Source organism: Dreissena polymorpha, chromosome 1, assembly GCF_020536995.1.
Source record: "Dreissena polymorpha isolate Duluth1 chromosome 1, UMN_Dpol_1.0, whole genome shotgun sequence".
Taxonomy (NCBI): Eukaryota; Metazoa; Mollusca; class Bivalvia; order Myida; family Dreissenidae; genus Dreissena; species Dreissena polymorpha.
The window spans coordinates 100,430,061-100,444,997 of NC_068355.1; the positions used below are offsets into that span (position 1 = coordinate 100,430,061).

Here is a 14,937-nt window from a genome sequence, read left to right on the forward strand (position 1 = left end):
AGGTGAAGGGACTCTCATTTTCAATCACAAAGGAGGGAGGAGTGGAGTGAAGAGGGGTGTATAGTGTGGGGTTGTGGACATTTATTACATTATCTTCCAAAAAGCGAAAAAAAAAAATAATAATAAAAAAATCGGGGGGGGGGGGTATAGTGTGAGGGTGTGGTGATAATTTGTGAGATGATCTTAAAAAAAAAAAAAAAAAAAAAAAAAAAAAAATCAAAAAAAAAATTTGGGGGGGGGGGGGGGTGGGGGGGTGGGGTGGGGGTATAGTGTGAGGGTGTGGTGGTCATTTGTGAGATGATCTTATAAAAAAAAAAAAAAAAAAAAAAAATTAGGGGGGGGGGGGGGGAGGGGGGAGGGGGGGGAGGGCACGGGGGATGGTTTGGGTGAAGTCTATTGTGGTATGTCAGGTAAGAGTAGTTTCATCAAAGTATCAATCAAATCTAATCATAAATAAAGAAGTTATGGCAATTTTAGCAAAATTTAATAATTTGACCTTGAGAGTCAAGGTCATTCAAAGGTCAAAGTAAAATTCAAGTTGCCAGGTACAGTAACCTCATGATAGCATGTAAGTATTTGAAGTTTGAAAGCAATAGCCTTGATACTTCGAGTGGATCGAAACACAAAATTTAACCATATATTAAAAGTTACTAAGTCAAAAAAGGGCCATAATTCCGTAACAATGACAACCAGAGTTATGCAACTTGTCCTTTTACTGTACCCTTATGATAGTTTGTGAGTGTTCCAAGTATGAAAGCAATATCTATGATACTTTAGGGGTAAAGTGACCAAAACATAAATCTTAACCAAATTTTCAATTTTCTAAGTATAAAGGGCCCATAATTCCGTCCAAATGCCAGTCAGAGTTACATAACTTTGCCTGCACCGTCCCCTTATGATAGTTCATAAATCTTGCAAGTATGAAAGCAATAGCTTTGATACTGTAGGAATAAAGTGGACCTAAACACAAAACTTAATCAAATTTTCAATTTTCTAAGTATAAAAAGGGCACATAATTCTGTCAAAATGCCAGTCAGAGTTACATTACTTTGCCTGCACAGTCCCCTTATGATAGTTAGTAAGTGTTGCAAGTATGAAAGCAATAGCTTTGATGCTTAAGGAATAAAATGGACCTAAACACAAAACTTAACCAAAATTGTCAATTTTCTAAGTATAAAAAGGGCACATAATTCTGTCAAAATGCATGCCAGAGTTATCTAACTTTGCCTGCCCAGTCCCCTCATGATAGTAAGTAAGTGTACCAAGTTTGAATGCAATAGCATTGATACTTACTGAGAAAAGTGGAACTAAACGCAAAACTTAACCAAAATTTTCAATTTTTTAAGTATAAAAAGGGCACATAATTCTGTCAAAATGCACGCCAGAGTTATCTAACTTTGCCTGCCTAGTCCCCTCATGATAGTAAGTAAGTGTACCAAGTTTGAATGCAATAGCATTGATACTTTCTGAGAAAAGTGGACCTAAACGCAAAACTTAACCGGACGCCGACGCCAACGCCAACGCCGACGCCGACGCCAAGGTGATGACAATAGCTCATAATTTTTTTTCAAAAAATAGATGAGCTAAAAATGAGGGGGGTGGGGGGAGTAAGAGGGGGGTATAATGTGGGGTGTGGTAATTTATAAGATGTTTAAAAAAAAAATTGGGGGGGGGTGGGTGGGGGAGGGGTGGGGGTTGAGAGGGGGTATAATGTGAGGTGTGGTTATTTATGAGATGTTTAAAAAAAAATTGGGGGGGGGGGGGTAGGGGGGTCGGGTGAGAGGGGGGTATAATGTGGGGTGTGGTAATTAATTAGATGTTTAAAAAAAATATTTTTTTGGGGGGGGTGGGAGGTAGGGGGGTGAGAGGGGGGTATAATGTGGGGTGGGGTTATTTATTAGATGTTTAAAAAAAATGGGGGGGGTGGGGGGTAGGGGGAGTGAGAGGGGGGTATAATGTGGGGTGGGTAATTTATTAGATGTTTAAAAAAAATTGGGGGGGTGAGGTTGGGGGGGGGGGGGGGAAGGGATTCTGGTAGGGGTGTGGGGTATTGTTTGGGTGGAATCCATTGTGGTATTCAGGTCAGTGTTGTTTTATCAAAGTAATAATAAAATGTGATCATAAAAAATAACAAATGATCTCACACCGACATGAACAAATATCCTCTATTTACTAAACATGAAATTTAAACTTATTGCATTTGTTTTCCCTGTATATAAGAAAGATATAATAGTGTATTACCTCCCCTGTCCTGCTTATATTTATATTAATCAACAAAATTAAACATTAACACAATATTTACCATTAACACAATATTTAATATACAAAATATACAAAAAATTTCATATTCTGATAATATTTTTACTGATCCACTTTATTTTACTCAAATGATGATGTTTCATTGGACTGATAATTATAGATTTAGGATTACAGACCAGTTGCTTCAGTTATATTGTTCAGAGTTCGCCCTGTTGGCCACGTATGCATTCTTGAGTTATCATCCAAAAACCATTTTACTATTTCGGGTCACCGTGACCTTGACCTTTGACCTAGTGACCTCAAAATCAGTAGGGGTCATCTGCGAGTCATGCTCAAGTACCTATGAAGTTTCCTGATCCTAGGCCCAAGCGTTCTTGAGTTATCATCCGGAAACCACCTGGTGGACGGACCGACAGACCGACCGACATGTGCAAAGCAATATACCCCCTCTTCTTCGAAGGGGGGCATAAAAAGTCCACACAGCTGACAGCACGGGCTAATCTGGGACGACATTTAAAGTACATGCATGAATCCCAGTTTACAAAAAAAAGGCTCATTATAACAGTTAAAGGACTCAATAATTGATTAAAAAATTGATTTACTTAATGTGGAACTTAAAATAAGATATCTCAATTTCCATAATCAAATATCTTAAAATAGCAGAAATGGATTATTATACTCATTATAAAAGGTGCCTTTGGCAAATGTACCACAAAAGCTCATAAAAAAGTGATTCTTTCTCAATTTGCCCAAATCATATATATTAATAAACCATTTTATCTTTGTAAAACACTAAACAGAACATGAGAGTTAAAATCTGACATTTCGTTTTTGGAATGCAAATATAAAAGCAAACAAGGGACAAAATTGTCACAAAACCAGGTTTTCATTGTGAAAAAAAAATCTGATAAAGGGAGACAACTCAAACTGAACTTGAAATGAACAAACAAAATTAACCCCCTTTGTAAGTTTGTTTTAAAATAAATCTTTTTTTAGTTGTGGCGACCTTGACATTGGAGATATTGACGTGATTCTTTCGTGCGCCACACCGTCCCATGATGGTGAACAAATGTGCCAAATGATTTTAAAATCTCATAATGAATGACATAGTTATAGCCCAGACAAGCTCATTTATGGCTATTTTTTACCTTTGAACTCAAAGTGTGACCTTGACCTTGGAGATATTGACGTAATTTTTTTCGCGCGACACACTGTCTAATGATGGTTAACAAATGTGCCAAATGATTTTAAAATCTCACAATGAACGACAAAGTTATGGCCCGGACAAGCTTGTTCCGCCCGCCCGCCAGCCAGCCCGCATTCGCCAATCTAATAACCAGTTTTTTCCTTCGGAAAACCTGGTTAAAGATCATTAAAAGAAGAATCTTTGTTAACTAACCTCCAAAGAACCTCAGTGACCTTGACAAAACCAGCATAGGCCAGCTCAAAGGCCCCTCTGTGTTTGGACTCAAGCAAAAGCTGGGTAAAATAATCCCCAATCAGTATCACCTACAAAAATGTGAACATTTTACATATAATTACTGAATCAACCCTTATCATAAACAAAGTATTTAATCCTACAGCTAAATATTTTATAGAAGGGATCACCCCCCCCCCCCCATTAAATAAACTAAAGGTATGTTCAACAACTGGCTTTATTCAACACCTGTATATGGGGACTACTTTGTTTGCTTTCACTCCTCATTCATTTGTTTTTAAATTTGGATCTATACATGAAATGAATGTTTACTTTTCAAATAAATATATACAGTATATAAATAAAAGCCATAAGTCATTCATTCAATGCAGCGTTTCTTTCAAATTCATTTAGATAAAGAGTAAAAAAAATCCTGGTTCCAATAAGGGATTGAACTAGGGTCTGCTGCTTGTTAACCAGACACTCTAATCACGAGCTTGCTAAAGAGCTTGCTCTTTTGCGAAACTGTAAGCAATACGTTATTTTTCTAATCAGCTGACGAATTCACTTGATTGCGTCATTCAGGCCAAGGATACTAATGTCTGCAGTCTTTTTAATGTTAACAGCAGTGTGTATTTACAGTGGATTATTATAATACAATGTGAATAGCAGTGTTGGAAAATATTACTCAAAAGGAACCTTTTATGAAAAAATACCCCGCCTCCTGGTTGCTATGTTTTTCATGCAACCAAAATATTTTTTATCTTATTCAAGATATCATTAGGACAAACCTACAGATCAAGTTTCATGAAGATTGGACAATAAATGTGACCTCTAGATTGTTTACAAGGTTTTATAATAACCATAGCAAGCCATATAAGGCGAAATGCCCAGCCCCCCTGGTGGCCATGTTTTCAAGCATTAGCAACCAAAACCATTTTCAAACTCATCCAAGATATCATTGGGACAAATCTTCTAACCAAGGTTTGTAATGATTGGTGTTAACAAAGTTTTACTATTGCAATATAAGGAACAAGAGGGCTTGAAAGGCCCAAAGTCGCTCACCTGAGATACAAAGGACCTAACCTGTTCTGTGCAGCCCAAGATATCAGGAGAACAAATGTCCCGACCAAGTTTCATAAATAGTTAACTATCAATGTAACTTTAAGATTGCTAACAAGGTTATACTATAGAGATATAAGCATAAATACCCAACCCCCTGTTGGCCATGGTTTTGAACAGACCAGAACCATTTTCAAACTCATCCAAAATATCATTAGAACAAATGCTCTGACTATGTTAAATGAAAATTGGCAAAGAAATGTGACTTTAAAGCCCCAATACTACTCAAAATCAACGAAAATTTCGTACAATATTTGGTAAAATAAAGTTAAACAAATAAAAATCAGTGTTCCTTATGGCAATTGCCGAAATTTCAACGCCAGATGTGGTCTGGTAAAATAGATGTTTGTAGGTACAAAGTGATCGTTTTTATTATTGTTTTGCATATTTAATTGCATTTTAATATCCACCATCTATATCTTTTCATACGACACACGCACACTTACATGGTACCATTTGAGTGTTTGTGTGTCGTATGAATAGATATATTCGCGAGAAATTAAAATGGAATTAATTGTGTCACAAATAAATAAAAGCCATCATTTTGTATCTACAAAAATCTATGTTATCATACCACATCTAGCGTTGAAATTGATGATATTGCTAATAAGAACACTGATTGCTTAGGTGTAAACTTTATTTTAGAAAATACTTTACGAGATTTTCGTTGATTTTGAGCATTATAGAGACTTTAAGAGTGTGATTTTTTTTAAAATAGCCATATAACGAAAAATGCCCCGCCCCCTGGTTGCCATGTTTTCAAACCAACCAAAATCATTTTCACACTCATTCAAGATATCATTTTGACAAATCTTCTGACCACGTTTCATGAAGATCACACAATATATGTGGCCTCTAGTGTTTTTGTAAAACAAGGTTTTAGTTAAGCCATATAAGGAAAAATGCCCTGACCCCCTGGTGGCCATGTATTTCAAGCAACTGGAACCACTTACAAACTTGTCCAAGGTATTTAAAAAAATCTTCTGACCCAAGTTTTATGATGATAGGACAATAAATGTTGCCTCTAGAGTGTTAACAAAGTTTTAATATAGCCAAATAAGAAAAAAATGCTCTTCCCCCTGGCAACCAGTATTTCAATAGAACAGAAACATTTTAAAACTCATCCAAGATATCATTAAAACAAATGTTGTGACTAAGTTTCATGAAGATTGGACTACTGTAAACGTATAGAAATTCGTCGGTATGAAATTTCGCGGTTTAATAAAAAAAAACCAAAATTCGTTGACACGTAATTTCGTGGATTTCAATTTTTTGGGGAAGATTGACAGTCATAATCATTAAACTTTTCTTAAAACAACCAGAGTAATAACGAAAAATAATCTGCTAATGTGTGTTGACAGCAAGGCTTGTGATTAATGTGCACTGAAGCATGAAAGTTTTGCCGATAATTGTCGATAAGAGCGAATAAGCCGCGATCGTGTGGGTGCCCGCTCGCTAATTGCCATCAATGTTGTTTTGACAATATTTGCAATTTTCTGCTCTATCGGTTCCCTAGTAGTAACAATTGAGTAATAAGGTCCCCGAAATACAGGTGTGAAAACTGTTATGTCTCTTTTAACTTTAATTAGCACTAATTGACATATGTGATAAATCTGCAAACTGCTAATTTGACGACGTCACTCCTTGATGTACAGTTTAAATTCCGTGCTTGATTTAAAAAGTATTATTATCCAAACACTTAACAAGAAAACAACATATTGTATTACCTAGCATATCTCAATCAAATATCTCAGATAACCGAAAACAATAAAGAATGACGGCAATGACATTCGGAAAAGACCAATTTCGGATTAAAAATGTATAAATAATCGTTGGTACTTGAATTCGTAGTTCAGCAGAACAACGAAATCCACGAAAATTCGTACCACATGAAATTTAATGGTTTTACAGTATATATGCGACTTTAGAGTATTGAAAAGTTCTTTCTATAGCCAAAACAGGAAAAATTCCCTGACCCCTGGTTACCATGTTTTACAATAGCCATATAAAGCCATATAAGGAAAAATGCCACTTGGCGGCAATGTTTGTCAAGCAATCGGAACCATTTTCAAACGTATCCAAGATATCATTGGAACAAACCTATAGACCAAGTTTCATGATGATCAGGCAATATATGTGGTCTCTTGAGTGTTAACAAGGTTTTCCTAAAGCCATTTTAGAATAAATGCCCTGCCCCCTGACGGCCATGTTTTTCAAACAACCCCAACCATTGGCAAAATCATCGAAGATATCATAGGGAAAATTCTTCTGACAAAATTTCATGAAGACTGGACAATTTATGTGGCCTCTAGAGTGTTAACAAAACATGTTGAAGCCGCTCGCGGCACAATGCACATAAGGCAATCACAAAAGCTCACCATGAGCACAATGTTCTCAGAATAGCTAAAATGCACTGTCCCCTGCATGGTGACCACGTTTTTCAACCAATGTAATCCCATTTCATCATTTTATATGTATACAGTAGACTCTCTGTAAACCGGACGGTCTCGGGACCGGCCTGATCGTCCGGTATTTAGAGAGTTCCGGTTTATCAAGAGTATGCATATTGCCGAAATATACATGGTATGCAGTGTGTACAGAATCACATAAAAATAAAACAAACCATATACATTAACATGTACCATGTGATAACTGAACGCAGGTACTGATGATGTTAACTGCATTCTTGTTTTGATTTATCCCAAAGTGAGCGTGGTGCTTTATACATGTACGTACGTGGCATATGTCATATAGGCGAGTGACGACACAAATATGTTGGTGTAGATACACGATTTATTATTCAATACATACATGTACCACATTTCATAAAACATGCACACAAGTAAAAACAGCGTCATAATTATTTTTTAAGATATTTATAATCTCAAAACCTACTAATTCTTGAAGTTTACGATTTCACGAAAAAGTCGAGTCAATCACTTTTTGGTGTTACCGCACGTCTATTATAGACATTCACAGTTTGTTTTACATTACTTAATCGGAATCCCATAGCACGGTAACGACTTGACACCTTTATGGTATGTTTAATCCGATTATCGATAATTGCGCGAGCAAAAATGTGTGACACTGCACTCGCTGGGCTGACTAGGTATTGTTATTTTCACGCCTCGGGCATCTTGAGAATTTAGACCGTCCGGTATACTCAATGTATTTTACGTTAAAAATGACCAAATTTACGGAGATACCCGTCCGGTTTCCGGTTTTCAGAGAGTTCGGTTTATTCAACATTTTTTAACAAAGAAATAGAAGGAGAAAATACGGGACTAGCCCGACCGTCCGGAATCGGGAGAGTTCCGGTATTCAGAGAGTCCGGTATTGGCAGAGTCTACTGTAGTCAATTTTCAAAAGAAGGACTTTAAGTTGGAATGTTGTAGTATTAAATAATTGAAAGTTACCCTTACAACAAAAATATTGTTGAAAAATCCCTTCATCCTAGGACTGTGGTTTGCGTCCCTGAAGGTTCTTTATTTACCTGTGTTGGGTCCAGCAAAGCCTCCATAAGACTGTCTAGTGTGGCCAGTGAGCTGGTCAGCTGACCAAGGGTCAGTGAGATCTCCTTGATGGTCCGCCAGCAGCAGACTATCAGGTACTCCGGCATGTGACTGACCATCTCATGGCTGCGAGAGATACTGGCTGCGTCGACTGTGTGTCTTGCCTGTCTGCCGTCAGTGTCATGATCGCTGTTATGCATAGGAGGATCAGTCATGTAAACTCCGTCCATTTCACCAGCTGCTTCGCCTAGACATATTGGACAGTGCGGTAAGTTATAAGACAAAAAGTTTCAATTTGGTTTTAAAAACCAAACAAGATGCTCCAAAATGAAGGAGAGCATCTGAAACACCAGTGGTGAAAAAATTGTCCCTGTATAAAAGTTTTTACAAGACATTGAAGGAAATTTCTATGCTTTAAAATGCTAGTTTTTATAAAAATCATTTTGGTATGGTTCACTGTGTATAAGTTTACGAGATTTGATGTGGTGACATATTCATCTTTTGCATAATAAAACTACAGCCAAAGTTTGTAATCTCAAACCGTTTATGTCCAAAAGAAGGAAAACTTTTTAATATTATGTAATATAAAATATTGATGTCTGTCCCAAAGGTCTTACTGGAATTATTAAAGAAATTAAAGTCATTATTCATTCGTTTCCTGTATTTTCAATGGTATTGATTCTTAACATTGATAATTGACTGTGTTTTGCAACTGAAATTTGACAATTGCCAACCAACAAATGTAAGCCTGTTTAAGCTTTTCAGACATTGGAAACATCCCTTTGTTTGCTAGGTACTTCTTAAATGGGGATACATGCATAACTTATTATTCACTATGGTAACTTCATTTTACCTGATATAGCCTCCACATTGCCTTCAGGTGAAGAGTTACACACAACAGGGGAGACCACAGTGGAAATGTTGAGACACAAGACCAGGAAGTGGGACAGAAGCTTTCTCCAACTGGGGAACTCTTCAGAGCCTATACAACTGTAGAGATATATTATACAAACTCATATATAGGTTATAAGAAGAGTACATGAGCTCTTTGGTTAGGGTGAAAAAAGATATACACATTTATTAAATTAGTAAGCTTATAATGAAACCAAAATGGCATAAATATGTGACCTAATAGGATTTTGAACCAAGCCTACAACTGAACTCTGACTACCACTTTTGACTGTATATTTATAAGTATTTTTTGCAACCATTTCCAAACACATTAAGTCCAAACATTGTCATCTTGTCGATCCATTTCCATCATAAAGTCAAGGTTTACCTGAAGTTAATCCTGTCCAGACAGTATCTGATACACATCAGTGTTGGGTAGAGAGGCTTGTTGGCTGCAGCCACTGCCAGACTGGTCCTTGCTACCATGTACTGCTCCCCCAGGCTAGCCATGAAAATAACCAAGAGAAGGTAACTCCCATCAAGCTTACCAGAAGACAGAGCATGCTGGAAGAGTTCACCCCCTTGAGTAACATTTTCATCCCTTATAGTTTCATTGTTTTCAACTCTTTCTGTTGGGTCTTTTGTTGAGTTTGCAGCCTGGGATTGTTGAAGGTTGTGTATGTGTTGTATGAGAATGTCCATTGAATGGGGCTGACGTGTGAACACTTGGAAGAGATAGGTGGCGGTGGTGCTGTCCTGGGGTCGCGTGCTCTGAGAGAGGTCAAGGGCTATCCTGAACAGCTGTGAGAGTAGGTTACTGGTCTGAAACAATAGAGTTGCAACAGGAGTTATTGGCTTCAATTTACAAAATTGTAACCCTGATCATATTTAAGGTAGACTATTCCTGTCATACATAATATACATCTAGATTGCTTATACACAACAAGAGTTCCGCGGTCGGAGATGACCGCATTGAAGCCGGATTTTTTATTTAAATGACAGGAAAGTACCTTTCGTGTTTTTGTCAATGCAATACTTAAATTACTGAAATATTGTTCAAAGGTCAAAATGAAATGTAAGTACTTTTCAAGGCATGAGCAAAGTTTGAGATTCTAGGTCCAAGCATACCAAAGTTACAACAATTTTAACATTTTAACATTTAAGTTCACAGTGACCTTGACCTTCAAATGAATGACATTGAAATGAATGACCTTGAAATGACCAGTGGTCATCTAAGTGTGCTTGCAAACCTTTACGTCAAGTTTGAGATTCTAGGTCCAAGCATACCAAAGTTATAACAATTTTAACATTTTAACATTGAAGGTCACAGTGACCTTGACCTTCAAATGAATGACATTGAAATGACCAGTGGTCATCTTCTAGTACTGGCCAATCTTTATTTCAAGTTTGAAGACTCTAGGTACAAGCATACCAAAGTTATAACATGAAATAAGAACTTTAACATTTTTACATTCAAGGTCACAGTGACCTTGACCTTCAAATGAATGACCTTGAAATGTCCAGTGGTTACTTACTAGTTCTGGCCAACCTTCATGTCAAGTTTCAAGACTCTAGGTCCAAGCATACCAAAGTTATAACAACTTTAACATTTTTACATTCAAGGTCACAGTGACCTTGACCTTCAAATGAATGACCTTGAAATGTCCAGTGGTTACTTACTAGTTCTGGCCAACCTTCATGTCAAGTTTCAAGACTCTAGGTCCAAGCATACCAAAGTTATAACAACTTTAACATTTTTATATTGAAGGTCACAGTGACCTTCACCTTCAAATGAATGACCTTGAAATGACCAGTGGTCATCTGTTAATCCTGGCCAACCTTCATGTCAAGTTTGAAGACTCTAGGTCCAAGCATACCAAAGTTATACCATGAAATAAGAACTTTAACACTTTTACATTCAAGGTCACAGTGACCTTGACCTTCAAATGAATGACCTTGAAATGACCAGTGGTTACTAACTAGTTATGGCCAACCTTCATGTCAAGTTTCAAGACTCTAGGTCCAAGCATACCAAAGTTATAAGAACTTTAACATTTTTTATATTGAAGGTCACAGTGACCTTGACCTTCAAATGAATGACCTTGAAATGACCAGTGGTCATCTGTTAATCCTGGCCAACCTTCATGTCAAGTTTGAAGACTCTAGGTCCAAGCATACCAAAGTTATACCATGAAATAAGAACTTTAACATTTTCGAGCACGCTGCCACCCCGCCCGCCCGCCCCCCCCGCCCGCCCGACAACATCAATCTATAAGCCGAGATTTTTTCGAAAAAAATCCGGCTAAATATTATGGTATCTTCTACCTACTTTAATTCTGGGAGAAGTTTGAGTTATGATTTAGAACAGCTCAAAACATGTCTATTTATTACAAACGTTTTTGGAATACAATTACACCCGAATCAAATATTGCATTTTCCTGACTGTTTTCACAATTTTTTCCATACAAATGTTGCCGGTATCTTGTATTCCCCTGCAAAGGTCGGAATGGCATGAATTATAGATCTATACTAGTTCTATTGACCAATACTGTAGATTCCGATGTTTTGACAAAAATATTTTTAATGCAGCATGGTGCCTGAAATGTAAAATTGAATATATATTCCATTACAAGCCAATAACAAGAGATGTGTTTGTCAGAAACACAATGCCGCCTACTGTGCTGCTTTGAATCCATATATTTGACCTTTAACCTTGAAGGACGACCTTTCACCACTCGAAATGTGCAGCTCCATGAGATACACATGCATGCCAAATATGAAGTTTCCATCTTCAATATTGCACAAGTTATGGGCAATGTTAAAGTTTTTGGACGGCCGCACAGACTGACGGACAGTTCAACTGCTATATGCAACCCTACCGGGGGCATAAAAATAGAAAATTGATGGACATTAGGAAAAGAACCTCATATATTAATGCCTATGAATAGTCCCAAAAATACAAATATATTACAGACTGCAAACACACAGAATATTATTACATTTCAATCCAAAGAATGTGTTCATATTGTACCCTACCATGAGCTGCTGTAATGCAGGTTTTCCGGTGAGAGCAATCAATACCCTAGCAGCCTCCCTCTTGTTGTCCTCAAATGAGTCAGTGAGGCAGTGCAGTAAAGTGTACAGGTCACACTCAACTATGATGTCGTTCAGCAGGAACAGCTCTGGGGTGGAGGGTTCTTCTGTAAAAAGCAAGAATTTTATTACCTTATTTTTTATTATCATAGGTGTTATTTTCATACAGAAATGCCTATCAATTAAGTATTTTAGGCAAAGATCCCACAAAAAGAAAAACGTTTTTTTTATATGACATTTGACCACAAATTGTTACCTTGACCTTCACCTTATAGCCTGTTTCTTGTACCTTGCATTCAGCTTCCTCAGAAAAGTCCAAGACTAGTCGACCGCCACAACCCAACATCCCTCCCCCCCCCAATCTTAACCCAATCCTTAGGAAGGTACCACCTTCCATGTCAAGTTACACTTTCTGAAACTCTCATATCCATAATAAATGCTCTTTGTTACTAGTATCGTTTGCCCTCTTTGTAATTTTGTCAGAACAGTTAAGTGCAGCATGAAGTTTACTCCAATTATTTTTTGGTATCCCTTCCATTTTTAAGAAATCAATAATGTATGCTCTTTTTTTCTGTTAAAAAAACTTGACCTTCTTTACAGTAATATATAATGCTCGCTTGGTTGTTCTGTCAAAAAAGTTTAATGCAGCATGTAGCTCCAATAAGCTTTGTTTACTTATACTAGACTCTTAAATGATGATATTGCTGACAGTGGTGAAACAATATTGGATAAAGAAAATTGTATGAAATGGAATAACTTCAGACTTAATATCACCACACAATTTTATGTCCACCAATATATTGTATAAAACTATGATGGTCAGGAAAAATTAAGCTTTTAGGATTTTCTAAAATACAATGTAATCAATTACTTTTGTGAATCTAGTTCACTCAAATGTATCAATTATATATTGTTTCCATTAAACATAAACAAATTGTAAAAAAAGAAAAGAATAAAAAAAGACAAGAGGGCCATGATGGCCCTGAATCGCTCACCTGACTCATTAAGATCAGATGAAAACTATGACCTCTATTGTCTACACATGTTTTTCTATGATTTGACCTAGTGACCTAGTTCCTGACTCTAGATGACCCAAATACAATCCCAATCCAGATTTCATCAAGATAAACATTCTGACCACAGTTCATAAATATTGGATGGAAACTGTGACCTCTATTGTCAACACAAGGTTTTTCTATTTATTTGACCTAGATTTTTACCCCAGATGACCCAAATACAATCCCACCCAGATTTCATCAAGAATTCTGACCAAATTTCATAAAGGTTGGATGAAAACTGTGATCTCTAATGTCTACACAAGGTTTTTCTATGATTTGACCTAGTGACCTAGTTTTTGACCCCAGATGACCCAAATAGAATCCCAACCCAGATTTCATCAAGATAAACATTCTGACCAAATTTCATAAAGATTGGATGAAAACTGTGACCTCTATTGTCTACAGAAGGTTGTTCTATTATTTGACCTAGTGACCTTGTTTTTGACCCCAGATGACCCAAATACAATCCCAAACCGGATTTCATCAAGATAAACATTTTGACCAAATTTCATCAGGATGCAAACTGTGACCTCTACTGTCTACACAAACAAATTGTTGACGGACGGACGCACGGACACACGCAGGCACGCACAACGGACGCCGGACATCACACGATCACATAAGCTCACCGTGTCACTTCATGACAGGTGACCTAAAAATATGTGTCGGAGATAAACATGAACAGTTTTGGTTAAAATCCCATAGAAACAAGGGCTGTTTGTAAAACATGCATGCCCCCTATATGGGCTATAAGTTGTAGTAGCAGCCATTGTGTGAATACGTTTTTTGTCACTGTGAATGGTGGTGGTGGTGGTGTAGTAGTAGTAGTAGTAGTAGTAGTAGTAGTAGTAGTAGTAGTAGTAGTAGTAGTAGTAGTAGTAGTAGTAGTAATAGTAGTTGTAGTAGTAGTAGTAGTAGTAGTAGTAGTAGTAGCAGAAGTAGTAGTAGTAGTAGAAGTAGTAGTAGAAGTAGTAGTAGTAGTAGTAGTAGTAGTAGTAGTAGTAGTGGTAGTAGTAGTAGTAGTAGTAGTGGTAAAAGTAGTAGTAGTAGTGGCAGTAGTAGTAGAAGTAGTAATAGTAGACGTGGTGGTGGTGGTGGTGGTGGTGGTAGTAGTACTAGTAGTAGTACTAGAAGTAGTAGTACTAGTAGTAGTAGTAGTAGTAGTAGTAGTAGTAGTAGTAGTAGTAGTAGTAGTAGTAGTAGTAGTGGTAGTAGTAGTAGAAGTAGTAGTAGTAGTAGTAGTAGTAGTAGTAGTAGTAGTAGTAGTAGTAGTAGTAGTAGTAGTAGTAGTAGTAGTAGTAGTAGTAGTAAGCAGTAGCAGTAGCAGCATTACAAGACCAATACTTAAGAATGATCAAATGGGAAAAGGTAACATAGCACCGGCAGTAAATATGGGGCTCATTTACAGGTCAGATTTGGAATCTCTGCTGTAAAATGAGATTTTGAATGAATTAAAGGGAGGCAAATCTGTAATAAAAGAACATGCATAAACCGTAGTTGTTTCCCTTGTTTGAACCATGCTAAATCCTTACAAGTTTGGAAAGAATTGGATGAAAAATATTGTACTTTATTGCATAAACACCAT

At 37.0% G+C, this 14,937-nt stretch overlaps 1 protein-coding gene across 4 annotated transcripts in view; it reads right to left on the bottom strand.

The window, feature by feature from the left end:
* LOC127842559 (thyroid adenoma-associated protein homolog) overlaps positions 1 to 14,937 on the bottom strand; it is an 82,456-nt gene that overhangs the window by 19,838 nt on the left and 47,681 nt on the right. For all 4 annotated transcript variants that reach the window (XM_052372122.1, XM_052372131.1, XM_052372136.1 and 1 more), the window contains 5 exons: positions 12,238 to 12,401; positions 9,590 to 10,023; positions 9,164 to 9,300; positions 8,292 to 8,557; positions 3,659 to 3,768 (listed from right to left, as the gene is read on the bottom strand). In XM_052372122.1, coding sequence (XP_052228082.1) covers positions 3,659 to 3,768; positions 8,292 to 8,557; positions 9,164 to 9,300; positions 9,590 to 10,023; positions 12,238 to 12,401 — 1,111 coding nt within the window. The remainder of the gene's footprint in view (positions 1 to 3,658; positions 3,769 to 8,291; positions 8,558 to 9,163; positions 9,301 to 9,589; positions 10,024 to 12,237; positions 12,402 to 14,937) is intronic.